The sequence below is a fragment of the Panthera leo genome, chromosome D2, assembly GCF_018350215.1.
Source record: "Panthera leo isolate Ple1 chromosome D2, P.leo_Ple1_pat1.1, whole genome shotgun sequence".
Lineage (NCBI taxonomy): Eukaryota > Metazoa > Chordata > Mammalia > Carnivora > Felidae > Panthera > Panthera leo.
The window spans coordinates 29,008,349-29,026,941 of record NC_056689.1 but is presented as its reverse complement, the minus strand read 5'-3'; the positions used below and the strand labels follow the sequence as shown (position 1 = coordinate 29,026,941).

General features: G+C 36.5%; 1 protein-coding gene across 1 annotated transcript in view; it reads left to right on the top strand.

Moving 5' to 3' along the window:
- Nucleotides 1-18,593, top strand: part of RUFY2 (RUN and FYVE domain containing 2) — a 46,975-nt gene that overhangs the window by 13,956 nt on the left and 14,426 nt on the right. Inside the window, 6 exon segments of the mRNA XM_042907603.1 lie at nt 2,937-3,006; nt 5,442-5,543; nt 5,684-5,800; nt 7,372-7,539; nt 8,406-8,503; nt 10,893-11,012. Of these exon segments, the coding sequence (XP_042763537.1) occupies nt 2,937-3,006; nt 5,442-5,543; nt 5,684-5,800; nt 7,372-7,539; nt 8,406-8,503; nt 10,893-11,012 (675 nt within the window).

Sequence of the window (18,593 nt, the reverse complement as noted above, 5' to 3'; positions counted from 1 at the left end):
AAAATGGCAATCTTTGGGTGATGGTATTATGAATAATTTTTTATACTTTTATGATTTTCTAAGTTTCAGTAAGCATAAAATATAATTAAACATTTTCCCATTAGAAGAAGAAACTAAAGCTGTAATTCTTGCTTTCTCTGTGAAGTTGGATAGGAAAGATCTTCTATTTGTGCCTTTTTTTAAAGGAGTTTTAATGTTCATACGAAATATGTGTGTATGTGTGTGTATTTAGTAATTTATATTTCTGAGATTGAGATTATATTTCTAAATGCAACTTTGTATTCCTTATTTATTTAATTTTAAACCTTTATTCCCTTTTGGGAGCAGGTAATGTATTCACATAGTTTAAACTTCAAAAAACACACACAAAAAAAGTCTTCCTTTCACCTGATCAACTACCTGGTTTCCCTTTTCAGGAATAATTAATAAGTTCTTGTGTATGCTTCCAGAGATACTTTATACAAATAGACAAGAATATGAATATATATTCTTAAAGTTCTCACCTTCCTCTCTTTTTTTTTTACACATAAAGTAGTATAACTTACACACTATTAAGTTTTTTTTTTTTTTGAAGGAGAGAGAGAGAGGCAGAGCATGAGCGGGGGAGGAGCAGAGAGAAAGGGAGACACAGAATTCGAAGCAGGCTCCAGGCTCTAAACTGTCAGCACAGAGCCCGACACGGGGCTCAAGTTCACAAACTGTGAGATCATGACCTGAGCCGAAGTCGGACGCTTAACCGACTGAGCCACCCAGGCGCCCCAACACACTATTCTATACTTCAGTGTTTTTATTCAGTTTATCTTAGAGTCTATTCCATTTGGTTCAGAGAGTTTTTCTCATTTTCTTTTAAAATATGTGTATTAAATCATTTACAGCAATACTACTGCCTTATTTTTGTACATTTTATGTATTTAAAAATGTTTCATTGTTTTTCTAATTAGAAAGTTTTTGTATATTTAGAATATTTCAAAAATATAGAAAATAGATATAGAAAAAAATAGAACTCATATTATCCTTCATTCAAAAAAACCACTGTGAGGATTTATTGTTTTTAAAAGTGCTTTTTTTTGTGGCGCCTGGGTGGCTCAGTTGGTTAAGCGTCTGACTTCAGCTCAGGTCATGATCTCACAGTCCGTGAGTCCGTGCCCCACTTCAGGCTCTGTCTCTCTCTCACTCTGTCATTTTTTTTTTTAATGTTTATTTTTGAGAGACAGAGATAGTACATGAGCAGGGGAGGGGCAGAGAGAGAGGGAGAGACAGAATCCAAAGCAGGCTCGTGCTGTTCTTGAAAAACTCAAGTTGTTTACCTAAGAATATTATATTTATTTATTTATTTTTAAATGTTTATTTTTGAGACAGAGACAGAGTGTAGTGGGGTAGGGGCAGAGAGAGAGAGACACATAGAATCCAAAGCAGGCTCCAGGCTCTGAGCTGTCAGCACAGAGCCTGACGCGGGGCTCGAACTCACAAACCGTGAGGTCATAACCTGAGCTGAAGTTGGATGCTTAACCGACTGAGCCACCCAGGTACCCTAAGAATGATTATATTTAAAAATGATTCGGGGCGCCTGGGTAGCTCAGTCCGTTAAGCGTCCGACTTCAGCTCAGGACATGATCTCACGGTCCGTGAGTTCAAGCCCCGCGTCAGGCTCTGTGCTGACAGCTCAGAACCTGGAGCCTGCTTTGGTTTCTGTGTCTCCCTCCCTTTCTGCCCCTCCCCTGCTCATGCTGTGTCTCTCTCTGTCTCAAAAATAAATAAAAACATTAAAAATGATTCAATATGCATGAAAAAACATTTTTCTTGTTTCACCAGTTAAGCTAAAATACCAACATTTATTTCTGAGGCTGGTATAAAATGTGTTGAAATCTATAGATTTTATTTTAATATATACAGCATATCATGTCTTATTAAAGTTTGAGATGGTAGAATCAAGGCCTTGATAAATAGACTCAATAAAATGTACAATAATGTTCAGTCTTGATCAGTTTAAATAAAAATGTAAAAAACCAAGTTGTTCATGTGGCATAATATGACTTTCAACTATATCTTTGAAAGTCAGGGTGTTTGCTTAGCTGCAGGTTGACCAGGTACCTGATGTATATGTGGTATTCACAGTTCTCAAACTATAGGTGACTTTAGAGGTCTTTAAGTTATTATGAAAGTGGATAGGGGAAACTGAATGAGGTTTGTGTTGGAGACCACTGTGTAAGTGTCATTAAGCCACTTCTAAAGTAGATATTTAAAGTTCATCCATTAAAAAATAATTTTGAATTTAGTTTTTTTAAATTTTTTTTTTTTTTTCAACGTTTTTTATTTATTTTTGGGACAGAGAGAGGCAGAGCATGAACGGGGGAGGGGCAGAGAGAGAGGGAGACACAGAATCGGAAACAGGCTCCAGGCTCCGAGCCATCAGCCCAGAGCCTGACGCGGGGCTCGAACTCACGGACCGCGAGATCGTGACCTGGCTGAAGTCGGACGCTCAACCGACTGCGCCACCCAGGCGCCCCTGAATTTAGTTTTAACAATATTTGATGATCTTTGTGTGGAATCCATTTCTAAGTATTATAAGTTAAATGTGAGAAGGACTCTAAGAAGACAACAAAAGTAATGAGCAGCGTAAAATGTAATTTTAATAGAAGTGATTCCTTTTCTATAGTCTTTATTGCTGTCCTAGGCAAATGAAGTTATCCAACTTAATGAAATTTCCTACACCCAAAAATTCAGGGCTGTTAACTAACCAGAATTGAAATAAAAACTTAAAAAAAAAAAAAAAAAACAAAAACAAGGAAAAGAAGGATTAGTTAACCTTCAAAAAAAAAAAAAAAATTCAGGGCAATTGGTACTTGTTAGTCAACACATTAAGTCCAGGATAACATACTTTTTTTGCCTTTGTGAGTTTGTGTGATTTGAATGAGTTTTTTCTTTATTAATTTCAGCAGCACAGTCAGCAGTCTCCATTCAAGAGTTGACTCATTAGAAAAGTCAAATACTAAGCTGATTGAAGAGGTATTGTAATCCAGCCGTGGATAATTGTGTTTCATGGACCTAGTATTTGTGAACCTTTTCCATTTTAAGTATGAATATATTAAGCATGTGCATGCGCACAGGCACATTTTCATCATTATGATGGAGTATTTGCAATATTGTTGTAATTGATGATTAGAAGTTCTAGAGAAATCACATATTCTCAGGCAAATTCTCAGGTGAATCTGTGAGATACTCCTAGAAATTAGCTCCAAAGATGACACTCCTATAAGCTCTTCTATAAATAAATGTGATTCTCATTATAAAATCTGGATGACCTGTATGTAGATAGTGACTCACCTATAGTTTGAAATTCCTGTTAAAATGATACTGTCCTTGTTGTACTATTCAGATTCCTTTTCTTTACAAGCACCACTACATGATCATGTCCACCCTTTCTCCAGCCCTCCCAAGTGTAAAACTCATCCCATATGTTCTGGTTTCCTGCGTTGTCAAAGTGGCTATCTGGTAGTCCCAGACCAGAAATTTATCTCTGCTCTCTTTTTAATACTGTTTGTAAAGTTACTTTAAGATAAGTTCTTTTGTTTTTTAAATCTATCAAATCACAGAGTTACTGCTTTGTATTTTCCGAATTATTTAGGCTAAGAGGATGGAATGTGTTACGAGTGCTATGAACCCTACTTACTATGTTAATTAAAATTGTTAGTTTAGAAGTGGCCTCATTTTTCCAGATCAGAGAGCACATGATTATTTACATGATCGCAGTTTAGAATGCATCTTTGTTTTGATGGTTTGGGACCATTTGATAGTTTTTTCTTTAAATCATAAGTGTACTGTTTAATCCCTATCACCTGTTTCGCCCTCCCCCCCCCCCCCCCCCCCACCTTCGCTCTGGTAACCATCAGTTTGTTCTTTCTATAGTTAAGAGTCTGTTTCTTGATTTCTCTGGTTTTTTTTTTTTCTTTGCTCATTTGTTTCTTAAATTCCACATGAATGAGATCATACTGTATTTGTCTTTCTCTGACTGACTTATTTTGCTTAGCATTATACTCTGGCTCTATCCATCATGTCATTGCAAATTGCAAGATTTCATTCTTTTTTATGACTGAATAATACTCCATTGTATATATTATACCACAACTTTGAAAAAAAATTTTTTTAGTGTTTACTTATTTGAGAGATAGAGAGACAGAGACAGAGCATGAATGGGGGAGGGGCAGAGAGAGAGGGAGACACAGAATCTGAAGCAGGCTCCAAGCTCCGAGCTGTCAGCACAGAGCCCAGCGTGGGGCTTCAACTCATAAACTGCAAGATCATGACCTGAGCAGAAGTTGGATGCTTAACTGACTGAGCCACCGAGGCACCCCATATACCACAACTCTTTTATCCATTCATCAGTCAGTGGATACTTGGGCCACCTCCATAGTTTGGCTATTGTAAATAATGCTGCAATAACCATAGGGATGCATGTATCTCTGAATTAGTATTTTTGTATTTTTTCTAGTAAATGCCCGGTAATGTGATGACTAGATGGTAGGGTAGTTCTATTTTAAGTTTTTCAGGAACCTGCATACTATTTTCCCCAGTGGCTGAGCCAGTTTATATTCCTACCAACAGTGCCTGAGGGTTCCTTTTTCTCCACATCCTTGTAAACACCTGTTGTTTCTTGTGTTTTTTATTTTAGCCATTCTTACAGGTGATTTTAGCCATCGTGGTTTTGATTTGCATTTCCCTGATGATCAGTGATGTTGAGCATCTTTTCACATTTGTTGGCCATCAGCACCATTTGATAGATAGATGGGGACCATTAGAGCTGCTCACTAGTTTGTGCCTCTTCTTGGCCTTAGGCGCACTCTAAAGTTCAAGTTATATCCCTGATGAAGTGTTCAGAAATTTATGTGCAAGCCAACATTAGGGGTAGGCCCTGCTTTCCTTTCCTGGAATCCCTTTTTTCATTCTAGGCATCAGAGCCAAGCCACTCAGTCATTCATGGCTACCTCTGATGTTGAGAAATGTCTCATATTTGTGATGGTCACTCAGTATTATTCCTGTATTTCAGAGAGTGTCCTATTTGGTTATTGTGAAGGTCTGTATCACATTTTCAGTGATCGCACAGCCTTCTTTCCTTATAGATCTTGTCTTTACACAGATCTTTACAGTCTTATTGTTTCCTGGCACTTTGTATTCAGAAAATATTATAAATCAGATAAGCATAATATGTTTTAACTAACATATTTTGACTAATAAAATGAAATAATAGAAATAAGAGTATAATTTTTTTACTGGTATCTTGGGATAATAGCGTATTTTTCTTATGAAAACTTCTGTACATGTGAGACATTTGACTAGTTTTAGGATTTTATATTTTGTTGTTCATAGCCATGAACATAACCTGTAAAGCAAGTATAAGTAATGGTGTTTAAATTCTTTTTCTTTCCCCGTTTTGTAATTTTTAGTTAGCAATAGCAAAGAATAATATCATTAAACTCCAAGAAGAAAATCATCAATTACGAAGTGAAAATAAATTGATTTTAATGAAAACACAGCAGAACCTAGAGGTAAGTATAGACTGATTGCAAACAGACCATCTTATGTCAGAAATTGCCACTTTGGAGGACTTGTGCATAGACTGGATATTTATTTCTGTGCTGTATTAATAGTAGTGATTAAATAGTAAAAACTTATGTTTTATTTCTAGGTTACCAAAGTAGATGTGGAAACTGAGCTTCAAACATATAAGCATTCTCGGCAGGGGCTTGATGAAATGTACAACGAGGCCAGAAGGCAGCTTCGAGATGAATCTCAGTTAAGACAGGTATGTATCATTAGCAAAAATAATAATAATCATAATAATTTGCCCTTAAGCAAGTACCATTTAAAATCTCTTCTTTAACCTTATCTTCCTTGGTGTGGGATAGAAATCTCACCAGTTTGCAACTCTCTCAAGTTCTTTTAAGTTCCTACTTTATCAATTGTTTTTTAAAGTGTTTTTAAAATTTTTTTAAAGTTTATTTATTTTGAGAGATAAGAGTGAGCAGGGGAGGGCAGAGAGAGTGGGAGAGAGAGAGAATCCTAAGCAGGCTCTGTGCTGATAGTACAGAACCTGATGTATGGCTTAAACTCATGAACTGTGAGATCGTGACCTGAGCCAAAACCAAGAGTCAGACACTTAACTGACAGAGCCACCCAGGTGCCCCTTTAAAGTGTTTTTAAACTGTGAAATGAGTGGATTGAGTGAAATGAGTAAAACCATATTAAAGTTTTTATTTATTTATTAAAAAGTTTTTTGTTTAATGTTTATTTTTGAGAGAGCATGAGTCGGGGAGAGGCAAAGAGAGAGGGAGACAGAGAATCTGAAGCAGGCTTCTTGGTGAGAGCAAAGCCCGATGTGGGGCTTGAACCCAGAAACTGTGAGATCATGACCTGAGCCCAAGTCAGACGCTTAACTAAGCCACCCAGGCGCCAAAAGTTTTATTTATTTATATATTTATATATTTATTTGAGAGAGAGCACCAGTGGGGAGGGGAAAGAGAGAGAAGGAGACAGAATCTCTAGCAGGTTCCACACTGTCCCCACAGAGCCCCAGGCAGGGCTCAAACCTATGAACCGTGGGATCATGACGCGAGCTGAAATCAAGAGTCAAGCTTAATGGACTGAGCCACCCAGGCACCCCAGTAAAATCGTGTTTAAAATTAACTTATTTTGGGAGCACCTGGCTGGCTCATTCGGTAGAATGTGCGACTCTTGATCTTGGGGTCATGAGTTCAAGCCCCATGTTTGGCATAGAGGTTACTTTTAAAAAATTAACTTATTTTTTAACCTTTTAAATTGTTCTAGTATATATAGAAAAATACAAATGTACACCTTAATGGGTAATAACATTAATACCTATGTAATCACCACCCAGGTCAAGAAGAGCGTATGGCCAGCCTTTCTATCCCTTTTGCTATATATCTGTTATGCTATTTATTTATATTAGGAAACTTCTTTTCATTCTGATATAAAATTCTTGAAGAGAAGAAATTAAAACTGTGAGGTGGGATTTTTGAGTTATCTTTGGCCTTCACTTGTACTGACTGCTTTTTTTCTTTGATTAAGGAAAATTAATACTGAATTAATGAGGCATAAAATACTTAATTCTTGAACTAGTAGAATAATGATAATAGAATCTAGAAAATACTTTCATTTTAGCAAAATATGCAGTTGAAAATATTTGGAATTTTATGTTGTTATAGGACCTGGTTGATTCCCTTTAGTGGGGCTTATACTTCAGAAGAGTACTGTGCATATTGAATAGAAAATCTTTTGTGTTCTTATTAACTGTTGTGTATCTGATTTTTGACATCCTGAAGTGGTGTGTGAGTTGAATGTATATTGAAATTGCAGGATGTGGAGAATGAGCTAGCAGTACAAGTTAGTATGAAACATGAGATTGAACTTGCCATGAAGTTGTTGGAGAAAGATATCCATGAGAAACAAGATACTCTGATAGGCCTTCGGCAACAACTAGAGGAAGTTAAAGCAATTAACATAGAGATGTATCAAAAGTTGCAGGTAAGGATCATTCTTAAATTCTTGGAATTTCTTGAGTTGAATGGAAATTGAAAATGACTATTTGTATGAAGCATCTGGTTTTTAAAGGGATGAGTCATTTTAACTGTGCCATATTGGTAATCAAAACCAGTGACTTTTTTCTAAATGGAAGCTTAAGAAATAGAGCAGACTATTTCTTAAGTAAGGTATCAAAGAACAAAAAAATCACCTACCTGATTTCCTTTTAAATGCTGAAAGGTTAAGTATGAAGATTAAATCTTTTGGGAAAATTCACCCTAAATATGCAGGACATTTTTGTGAATTCTTTATACAGTATAGTCCTGAGCAAGATTTAGATTTTTTTAAAAGATTTTATTTTTTTAAGTAATCCCTACACCTGATATGGGGCTCATACCTACAACCCCAAGGTCAGAGTCACATGGTCTACTGACTGAGCCAGCCAAGGGCCCCAAGAAAGATTTAATTTTAATTGAAATGCTTTCCTACAATAGTTACAAATTCTCTCATAAAGGGACATCACTGTTTAAGTAGTTTGGTGCCAAAAGCTCTTTATATTTAATTTGAAATACTTTACATTGAAACTATTTTACATAGTTTACAAGAGTTTATTTTGTTGTTTTCCCAAAAAAACGCTGAAGGCAAAGTGTGTGTGTGTGTGTGTGTGTGTGTGTGTGTGTGTGTGTGTTTATTACATTTTAATTGCAGACTAGTAGTCTACTGCTTTACTTTATATCATAGGAGTATTTTGATCTACAGAATAACTGTTCATTTCAAAGTAAAAATTCCGTAGTGAAATGGTATACAAAACTTAAAAGTATTCAGGTTTGAAAATCAAAGCCACTATAGTTTTTCTTTTTTCTAAATAGAGTTCTGAAGATGGCTTGAAAGAAAAAAATGAAATAATTGCCCGACTAGAAGAAAAAACCAATAAAATTACTGTAGCTATGAGGCAGCTGGAACAAAGGTACAGAACCTCCAGTCTTAGTTTCTTTTTTTCCTTTTTTTCTCCCTTTTCTTTATTCAACTCTGACACCTGCCACAAAAACCATTAGGAAAATTTAGTTTAGGACCTTCCCCCTCACCCCCCGCAGTAGGATTTTGCCTTTTTTGTTTTGGTTGTTGCATGGAATCAAGTTGCTTTATATTAGGCTGATTCATTTGAATTTACCATTTTGTGGATTTTCATAAAAAGGTCTGATATTGACAATTTCATGTGGTTCAATTTATTACATAAAACAAATACACAAGCAAAAACTTAAAAAAAGTGAAAAACGAACAAAATCTATGGTGGAATTATCCCTGATTGATTTCCATGCATATTGATTGTCATATCTTTTGTCATTCACCATCTCTATCTGAAATTAGGCCTTGAGTTTGCAGTTTAGTGTGTTTCTTTGAGCTAGGACCCTCAACTGAAACCAAGAAATAATTTTATTTAAATTGAATTGTTTTATATTGGCATTTTTCACTTTTATTGTTGGAAAATGTAATGTATTTCCATTGATCTGTCATGTTGGTGTCAACATATGTCTTATCATTGCTTTCTTTGAATCTACTTATGAAAAACATAACTATTAATGCTTTATTGACATGAATATTCTTTTATTGACATCCTCTTTCTTCTTTTTTCTTTTTTGTTTTCTTTATCCCCATTTTTACATTTTGGACATCTTTATTACCTTTTTCTGTCTTTGATTTCTGTCCATTCCATTATGAAGTGACAATGATTTGTTAACTCAAACTAGGACAATTGCAATGTCATTGGTGAAATATGCCAGCAGTGACACTCAAGACCAGTACAAGCTGGTCAAAGATATATCTTTCTGAAAACCACTTGTATTTAAACAGACTAAAAGAGAATCAACAATTTTATAATATATTAAATAGAAAATAATTTATGCTATTAAGTATTTGAAAAGGGTATTAGGAACCCTATACACTTCTTGATCAGCTGCTATGGTAATACACTGCCATAAAGCAGAGTGGGTGCACTTGGATTTCCAAAAACACATTCCTCAAACCTTGTGCACAAAGGCTGATTTGAGTATTGACCTTTTGGAGGTCAGGATTTTCAAGTGCAGTTTTATCTTTTTAGCTACTTTTTGATGGAAAATATAAACATTGTTTCAAAATAAGTTAACCTTTGGTTTCACAATGTGTTGGCACAAATTTTTTCCCTCTTGGCCTAATGGCTTCTTTACTGATTTTTAAATATGTTTTAAAATAGTTTACAACCCAGATTGGCCATTCTCTTGTGCTTTAGCAGCTCAGTTTTCCAGTTCCCTTAGCCCTCTTCGATGATAGCACAACTTCAAGCCCTACCTCACTCTGAGTTTTATTTTGGTTTCTGTAATCTTAGAGAAATGTGCCCTATCCCCTCACCTTAATGTTTTAAATTTAGATTTAGAGATAACTTGAATGTTACTCTCATTTGCTTAGAAGTGGCATTATACTTCTAAAATGTGTCAGGGTTGCCCCATTGGTATGGTTTTAGGAAGAAAAGAGGCAATTTTTTGGCTAGTCGAATAGAAATTTTACCTGTGATCCCCTACAAGGAGTTAATGTCTCTTGAATATGTGGGAAATGTTTTCTTATAAAAATATCAAAGTTAAATCTAAGAAATCCTAGATGGGAGGCAGGGAGTGGAGCTAAGCACAGTGAGAAGCAATGACTTAAAATAAAAACAGCAAATGAAAGTCACATTTTTAGCTAATTTTTAAATGTCAGTGATGAACAAAAATGATCTCTAGAGAATGTTGCCAACTAATACCATATTCCTTTGAATCTTATCACGCACATGTGCATACACACACAGAGCTTTTGGCATAATTTAGTAAATGAATAAAGATCTTACAGGGAGGACTTGGCTGTTATTTGAAGTAATTGCAGGTCTTTGCTCTTGGCCTTGTAGCACACTTGATTCCTGGCATACACATCCTAGCATAGTAAATAACAAATGTGGCTTCTTCACCTAGTGTAGACATAAATACTGTGCTTTACATGGTTTTGTAAAAAGGCAGTAATGCACCTATTATACTTTCAAAGTTGATTCATAATGCTCTACATAAGTGGTAAAGGCTGTATTGCTTTGCATTGTTAATTATGAACAAGAAATAAAACAAATTTGAAGATAGTATTCTGGGCATATTATATGTTATGTTGAAAAAAAATCACAAAACAATTTCTAGACATTGTGTGGCTCTTTCACGTTTGAGTTTGTGAGTTTCCCCCCAAACTTTGTTTTCATTTAGAAATGTTTCTATTTCCCCATTTTTCTTTTATTTGTCTTCTTCACCCTTTTACACCCTAGTTCTAGCCTCAGTTTTACCCAAAGTTGATTTGAATTACACCAGATTGCAGCAAGCAGAGAAGGCGCAAATGGAAGCCGAAGATGAAGACAAGAAATATCTACAAGAGTGTCAGAGTAAATCCGACAGTCTGCAGAAACAAATCTCCCAAAAGGAGAAACAGCTGTGAGTATTTCACTCTTGGAAACAAATACTTGTATTAACATAATTTCCACTGCCCCTTTTTTGCACATCAAGATAGGATACCTATATTTTCGTTTAGTTAATGATTACAGCTAGATTGTGGAGTTCTCCTTGGGAAAAAAAGTTAGAAAACATAATTATGATAAAACCTATGTTTCCAGATATGAGTGTAATAGGCCTTTATAACTCAAAGGAACTTATATTATCATAGAACATGATGTTTTATGAGAATATTTTTATTAGTACTTCATATGATAGATCTGTATATCACCAACTAGGAAGGATGTCAGTATATGTCATTGGACTGAAGAAAAAAACAAGTTGCAGATAGTATGTGAAATATCCCATTTTTTATAAAATTAAAACCATGTACATGTGTATATTTACATATACATAGAAAAGAGTTCAGGGGCACCTGGGTGGCTCAGTCGGTTAAGCGGCCGACTTCGGCTCAGGTCACGATCTCACGGTCCGTGAGTTCGAGCCCCGCGTCGGGCTCTGTGCTGACAGCTCAGAGCCTGGAGCCTGTTTCAGATTCTGTGTCTGCCTTTCTCTCTGCCCCTCCCCTGTTCATGCTCTGTCTCTCTCTGTCTCAAAAATAAATAAATGTTAAAAAAAAAAAAAAAAAGTTCAAAGAATTCAGATTCAGGTTCAAAGAATTCAGATTCACTCAGGGGAGTGATGGCAGATTAACAGGGGTATTTTAGTTTTTACTTTATAAACATCAGTATTTATTCCCCAGTAAGTATGTGGGGAAAAATTAACAACAATAGGAAATAGTTATGTATCATATTTAATAGATCATTAAGACTACATGCCATTTATGATGTGTAACTTGCTAAGCTGCAAGATTCAGTGATTGAAGTGATAAGTTCTTCCTCTAGTCTTGCTCATTTTCTAATAGTTCTGTCAGTTATCGAGAGGGCATTTCTTGAATATCCCATCTATAATTGTAGATTTGTGTATTTCTACTTTTAGTTCTATCAGTTTTGCTTCTTGTATTCTGATTCTGTTTGGTGCCAACACATTTAGGATTGCTGTGTCTTTTTGGCGAATTAATCTTTTTATCATTTTGTGATATGCCTCCTTGTCTCTGATAATTTTCTTTACAGGATATTAATAGAGCCATAGCTGCTTTCTTTTGATTAATGTTGTCATGTAGTAAACAAAAAATTAATGTTTGCATTTTTCAGTCTTTAAACTTTTGGTCTAATATTTATTATTATCAGTATATTTGAAGTAAGTTTCTCATTGTTCACGTTTTTTATCTGTTCTGACAATCTTTTTTTTTTTTTAAGTTTATTTTTGAGAGAGAGAGAGAGTATGCACATGTACAAGCAGAGAGGGGCAGAGAGATAATCCCAAGCAGGTTCCACAGTATCAGTGCAGAGCCAGACACAGGGCTTGATCCCATAAACTGAGATTATGACCTGAGCCAAAGTCAAGAGTTGGGTGCTTAGCTGACTGAGCCACCCAGGTGCCCCCTAACAATCTGTTTTAACGATGTATTTAGTCCATTTACATTTAGTGTAATTGTTGATATGAGAGCTTAAGTCTACTATTTTATTGTTTTTTTTCTCATTCCTTTATTTCATTTTTCCTGCCTTCTCATGGGTTGAATATAACTTAGAATTCCTATTTATCTCTAGTGTTTTTAAGTGTATTCCTTTGTATAGATATTCTAGTGATTGCTCTACTTTCTTGTATGTTTGCAGCTTTTCACAGTCCACTGGTGTTTTACTACTTTGAATGAAGTGTGGAAGTCTTACCTCCACTTGGATCTTTTTATTCACTCCCCTTTATAAATTTTTTTTTTGAGAGAGAGAGAGCAGTGAGAGAGGGAGACACAGAATCTGAGAGAGGCCCTAGGCTCTGAGCTGTCAGCACAGAGACGAATGTGGGGCTCAAACCCATGAACCGTGAGATCGTGACCTGAGACAAAATTGGACGCTCAACTGACTGAGCCACCCAGGTGCCCCTATCCACTCCCTTTCATAACATAAATTGCTTAAATATTTTCCCTGCATAATATTGAGAACCACATCAGACAGTATTAGAAAGTTTTTATTAATTTTTTTAAGTAAACTCTAAGCCCAGCGTGGGGTTTGAAGTCACAACTCTGAGATCAAGAGTTGCATGCTCTACAGCGGAGCTAGCCAGGTGCCCCTACATCAGACAATATTATAGTTTGTGCTTCAACCCTGAAACATAATTCAGAACACTCTTTATTATTTCTTCTTTACTCTTGATATTTTAAGTTTTCTTCTTTGTGTCTGGAGAACTTCTTTTGCCATTCTTTTTAGGATAGGTCTATTGGCAGCAAATTCTCTTAGTTGTTTTGTTTCCTCCCATCTGCAGTCTTGATTTCACCTTCATTTCTTTTTTTTTTTTTTTAATTTCTTTTTTTAATTTACATTCAAGTTAGCATATAGTGCAACAATGATTTCAGGGGTAGATTCCTTAATGCCCCTTACCCATTTAGCCCATCCCCCCTCCCATGACTCCTCTAGTAACTCTGTTTGTTCTCCATATTTAGGACTCTCTTATGTTTTTGTCCCCCTCCCTGTTTTTATATTATTTTTGCCTCGCTTCCCTTATGTTCATCTATTTTGTATCTTAAAGTCATAATATGAGTGAAGTCATATGATGTTTGTCTTTCTCCGGCTAATTTCACTTAGCATAATACCCTCTAGTTCCATCCATGTATCTGTGTTTGGCAAGATTTCATTCTTTTTGATTGGCGAGTAATACTCCATAATGTGTATATATACCACACCTTCTTTATCCATTCATCCATCGATGGGCATTTGGGCTCTTTCTATACTTTGGCTATTGTTGATAGTGCTGCTACAAACATTGGGGTGCATATGTCCCTTCCAAACAGGACACGTGTATCCCTTGGATAAATACCTAGTAGTACAATTGCTGGGCCATAGGGTAGTTCTATTTTTAATTTTTTGAGGAACCTCCATACTGTCTTCCAGAGTGGCTGCACTAGTTTGCATTCCCACCAGCAGTGCAAAAGAGATCCTCTTTCTCTGCATCCTCACCAACATCTGTTGTTGCTTGAGTTGTTAATGTTAGCCATTGTGACAGGTGTGAGATGGTATCTCATTGTGGTTTTCATTTGTATTTCCCTGAGGATGAGTGATGTTGAGCATTGTTTTATGTGTCGATTGGTCATCTGGATGTCTTCTTTGGAGAAGTGTGTATTCATTTCTTTCGCCCATTTCTTCACTGGATTATTTGCTTTTTGGGTGTTGAGTTTGAGAAGTTCTTTATAGATTTTGGATACTAACTCTTTGTCTGATATGTCATTTGTAAATATCTTCTCCCATTCTGTCAGTTGCCTTTTAGTTTTACTGTTTGTTTCCTTTGGTGTGCAGAAGCTTTTTATTTTGATGAGGTCCCAATAGTTCATTTTTGCTTTTGTTTCCCTGCCTCTGGAGATGTGTTGAGTAAGAAGTTGCTGCAGCCAAGGTCAAAGACGTTTTTGCCTGCTTTCTCCTGGAGAATTTTTATGGCTTTCTGTCTTACATTGAGGTCTTTCATCCATTTTGAGTTTATTTTTGTGTATGGTGTAAGAAAGTGGTCCAGGCTCATTTTTCTACATGTCGCTGTCCAGTTTTCCCAGCACCATTTGCTGAAGAGACTGTCTTTATTCCATTGGATTCTTTCCTGCTTTGTCAAAGATTAGTTGGCCATACGTTTGTGGGTCCATTTTTGGAACCATTTTGGTTCTCTATTCTGTTCCATTTATCTGAGTGTCTGTTTTTGTGCGCATACCATACTGTCTTGATGATTACAGCTTTATAATACAGCTTGAAGTCCGTCAGCTTCATTTCTGAAGGATATTTTCAGAATATCCTTAGAATTCCAAATTGACAGTTCTTTTCTTTCAGCACTTAAAAAGGGTTGAATATTTTCTTTGGTCTTCATAGTTTCTGATGGAAAACACTGTCATTTGAATCCTTGTTCCTTTTCCCAAGATTATTTTCTTTTGGATTTATCCTTTTTGGGCTTTGGTCATCTTCTGTGTGTGTGTGTGTGTGTGTGTTTATTTTTGAGACAGAGGCAGAGAATGAGCAGCGGAGGGACAGAGAGAGGGGGAGACACAGAATCCAAAGCAGGCTGCAGGCTCTGAGCTGTCAGCACAGAGCCCAAGGTGAGGCTTGAACTCGTGAACTGCGAGATCAGGACCTGAGCCGAAGTCTGACACTCAACCGATTGACCACCCAGGCTCCCCATGGTCATCTTCTTGATACTACACTTTATCTTAGCTAAAAGGACAAGAAGCGATTGGTCAGCTTCTTGAATCTTTAGGTTTATCTTTGACAAATTTGGAAATTTTTAGGCATCTTTTTTCCTACATACATTTTCCAGTCCACCTGCTTTCTCTTCTCTGGAATTCTGATAACATTGAATGTTAGAATTTTTTTTTTTTATAGTCCTGTAAGTTTCTAGTCTATTTTTTCTTTCTTGTTCAAATTGGGTAATTTCTATTGTAGTGTTGTGTTTTGTTTCTCATTTTTAAGTAGACTCCATGCTCAACATGGGGCTTGAACTCACAACCCTGAGATCAAGAATTGCTTGTTCTACTGACCGAGCTGGCTGGGCACCCCTCTACGGTAGTGTTTTGAAATCCATTCTTTTATCATCATCTTCATTCTACTGAGCCCATTTAGGGTGGTTATTGTAGTTTTCAGTTCTAAGATTTTCATTTGAGTGTATTTTCTTCCTTCTTTCTCTCTTTTTTTGCTAAAGCTTCCTGTTTTGTTTCAGGTATGTTTTTAATTGGTCATAGGAGCATTTTTATGATGAATGCTTTGAAATTCTTGTCTAGAATTATCTGACATGGTGGCATCTGTTTTCTCTCATCCAAGTTGGGATTTTTCTTGGGTCTTGTTATGACAAATTTTTTTCAATTGCATTCTGGATGTCTTGAGAATTATGAGACTGCATCTAATTTAATTTTACATTTGAGCAGTTCTCCACTGAAACCACACCAGCAGGGAGAAATATAGACACTGACTCTTTATACCAAGTGAGTATAGCAGAAGCCTAGGACCATTCTGGATGGGATAGAGAAGGGTGCCTAACTATGGGGCAAGGATTGAAATCTATGCTTTCCACTTACTCTCCACTGACACAGTGGAGGAGAGGAGTTGTGTCTTGTTACCATCAAGTAGGAGTGGAAGTCCAGGCTTTCCTCTTGGTCTCTGCTGGTACCATCCTGGAGGGGGAGAGTTAGAGGTATCTCATTACACTGGGCAGGGGTTGAAATTTAGGTTTTTCACTTGGCTTTCACTTACCCTCTGGCGAAAGTGAGAAATGCCTTGTTACTGATGTAGGAATAAAAGTCCAGGTTCCCCATATAGTCTCCACTAATATAAGGGTGGTAGACATCTCATTACTGTTGAGTGGTAGTGAAAGTCCAGGCTCCCCACTTAGCTTTTGCTGACAGTGGTTGGGGGCCTATTGTTTTCTCCACCTTCCACCTGCTCCACCCCCCGCCCCCAGAACAGGGTATGTATTGTCACAAAGGTTTCTATCATGCTAGGCTACCTCTTCCCGGCTCTTTAGCAAGAGAGAGGAGGCTTTTCTTGGGGCGTTTTTTTTGTAATCATTTTTTTAAAGTTCCTTTTAACCTACTACAAAAATAACATTTTTCTTATTCTGTAGAATAAGGCTTTAGGCCAAGGAGTATCACCTTAGTTGAAAACTTGCATCATTTGTACATTATGAAACTAAAACCCATCCCCCAAAACAAAAACACTCAGTAAACAAACATTTTCTCTTAATTTTAATACTTCCATAAAAGGATAGCTAGCATTTTCAGGGCTCCCTTGGCAACAAAAATCACAAGAAGCATTTAATTCATCAGGTTTCTTTCTGTCTTTTTTTTTTTTTTTTAATGTTTATTTACTTTTGAGAGAGAGAGAGAGAGAGACAGAGCTCAGAGCTCAAGCAGGGGAGGGGCAGAGAGACACAGAATCCGAAGCAGGCTCCAAGCTCTGAGCTGTTAGCACAGAGCCCAACGCCAGCTCAAACCCATGGACTGTGAGATCATGACCTGAGCTGAAGTCGGATGCTCAACTGACTTAGCCACCCAGGAGCCCCTAAGTCATCAGGTTTTTTAATGATGTGAAATGTTTTGTTGTTTAAGCCTGTGCCCTACCAAATGAAAAACATGAAAAGCAAGACTGGAACACTTTTGCCAGTCACTAGAATACAGTTTTAAAACCCTGGTACTCTGTGTTACTGAATCACTTAGACAAATCTGATATTTATCTGCATTGATGCAGCTATTCCTTGACCAAAGGATGATCCAATTAACACTGTAGGGACCTGGCCCTTCCCTATAGGGCTAACCTATTCAATAAGTCTTGGGTACAACTGTAGAGAGATGTTTGTTTCTGCTGAAGCCATGAAAGTAAGTTTGTCTCTCAGTTGGTGACATTTTGGTAGAGTATGAACATGTGAACATGTGACATTTTGGTAGAGTATGAACATGTGAGCAATTTGGTAGAGTGTGAACAATTTGATTGTCCCTGATGGCTTAAAAAATTGAAATGGTTTCTGTAGAAATGGGCAGCTGGGACTGTGTCCAAGAAAAACAAATTCCCATTTTGGAGAAGTAACTTTATTGATTTCTGACTATGAAAATATTACATGCTGTTGGTTAAATGTAAGAAAATATAGAAAAATGTGAAGAAAATAAAAATTAGAGCAAACTTTTTTAACATTTGGTGAGTATCCTTTTTTCTGGTATGCATAGATGTTTTTTATGTTTTTTAGACAGGATCATGCTACATGCTCCTTAGTATTTTGTTTATTGCATTTACTATGTCATGGACATTGTATCATATCAATTAACGTAGGCCTATACCGTCATATCAGTTAACCTGAAGGAATCCTTTAGCCTGAAAAATTGTGCTTAATTCTCTGAATTTACAAATCTTTGATTATTGGTGAGATCCTTTTATATATCTTTATTTTGTTAGTTACCAGCTCCTATCATCTACTTTTTTCCCTTGGGGTGTTCAGCTTATTAATATTTATTTGTAAGAGCCCTTAATGTATTGGGGCCCCTGGGTGGCTCAGTCAGTTAAGTGTCTGACTTCGGCTCAGGTCACGATCTCGTGGTTTGTGAGTTCGAGCCTCGTGTCAGGCTTTGTGCTGCAAGACTGCTTTGGATTCTGTGTCTCCTTCTCTCTGCCCATCACCTGCTCACACTCTGTCTCTGTCTGTCTGTCTGTCTCCCTCTCTCAGAAGTAAATAAACCTTAAAAAACATTAAAAAAAAAAAACCTATGTATTTACTCTGGGTATTTCACAGACAGTGAAATGTTTTCTAAGTTTACTGTTTTTAAACTTTGTTCATAGTGGTTTTTTCATTTAGATATTTAAAATATTCATGTAGTTGTATTTTTCCTTTTTTCTTCCTTTATGGTTTCCAACTTTGGTGGTCAACATGTGTTTTGACAATATATTTATAATAACTTAAAATTTTTTTCCCTTGCTTTTTCTCTCAGTCTTTTTCTGATTCTGGATGATGAGGCCA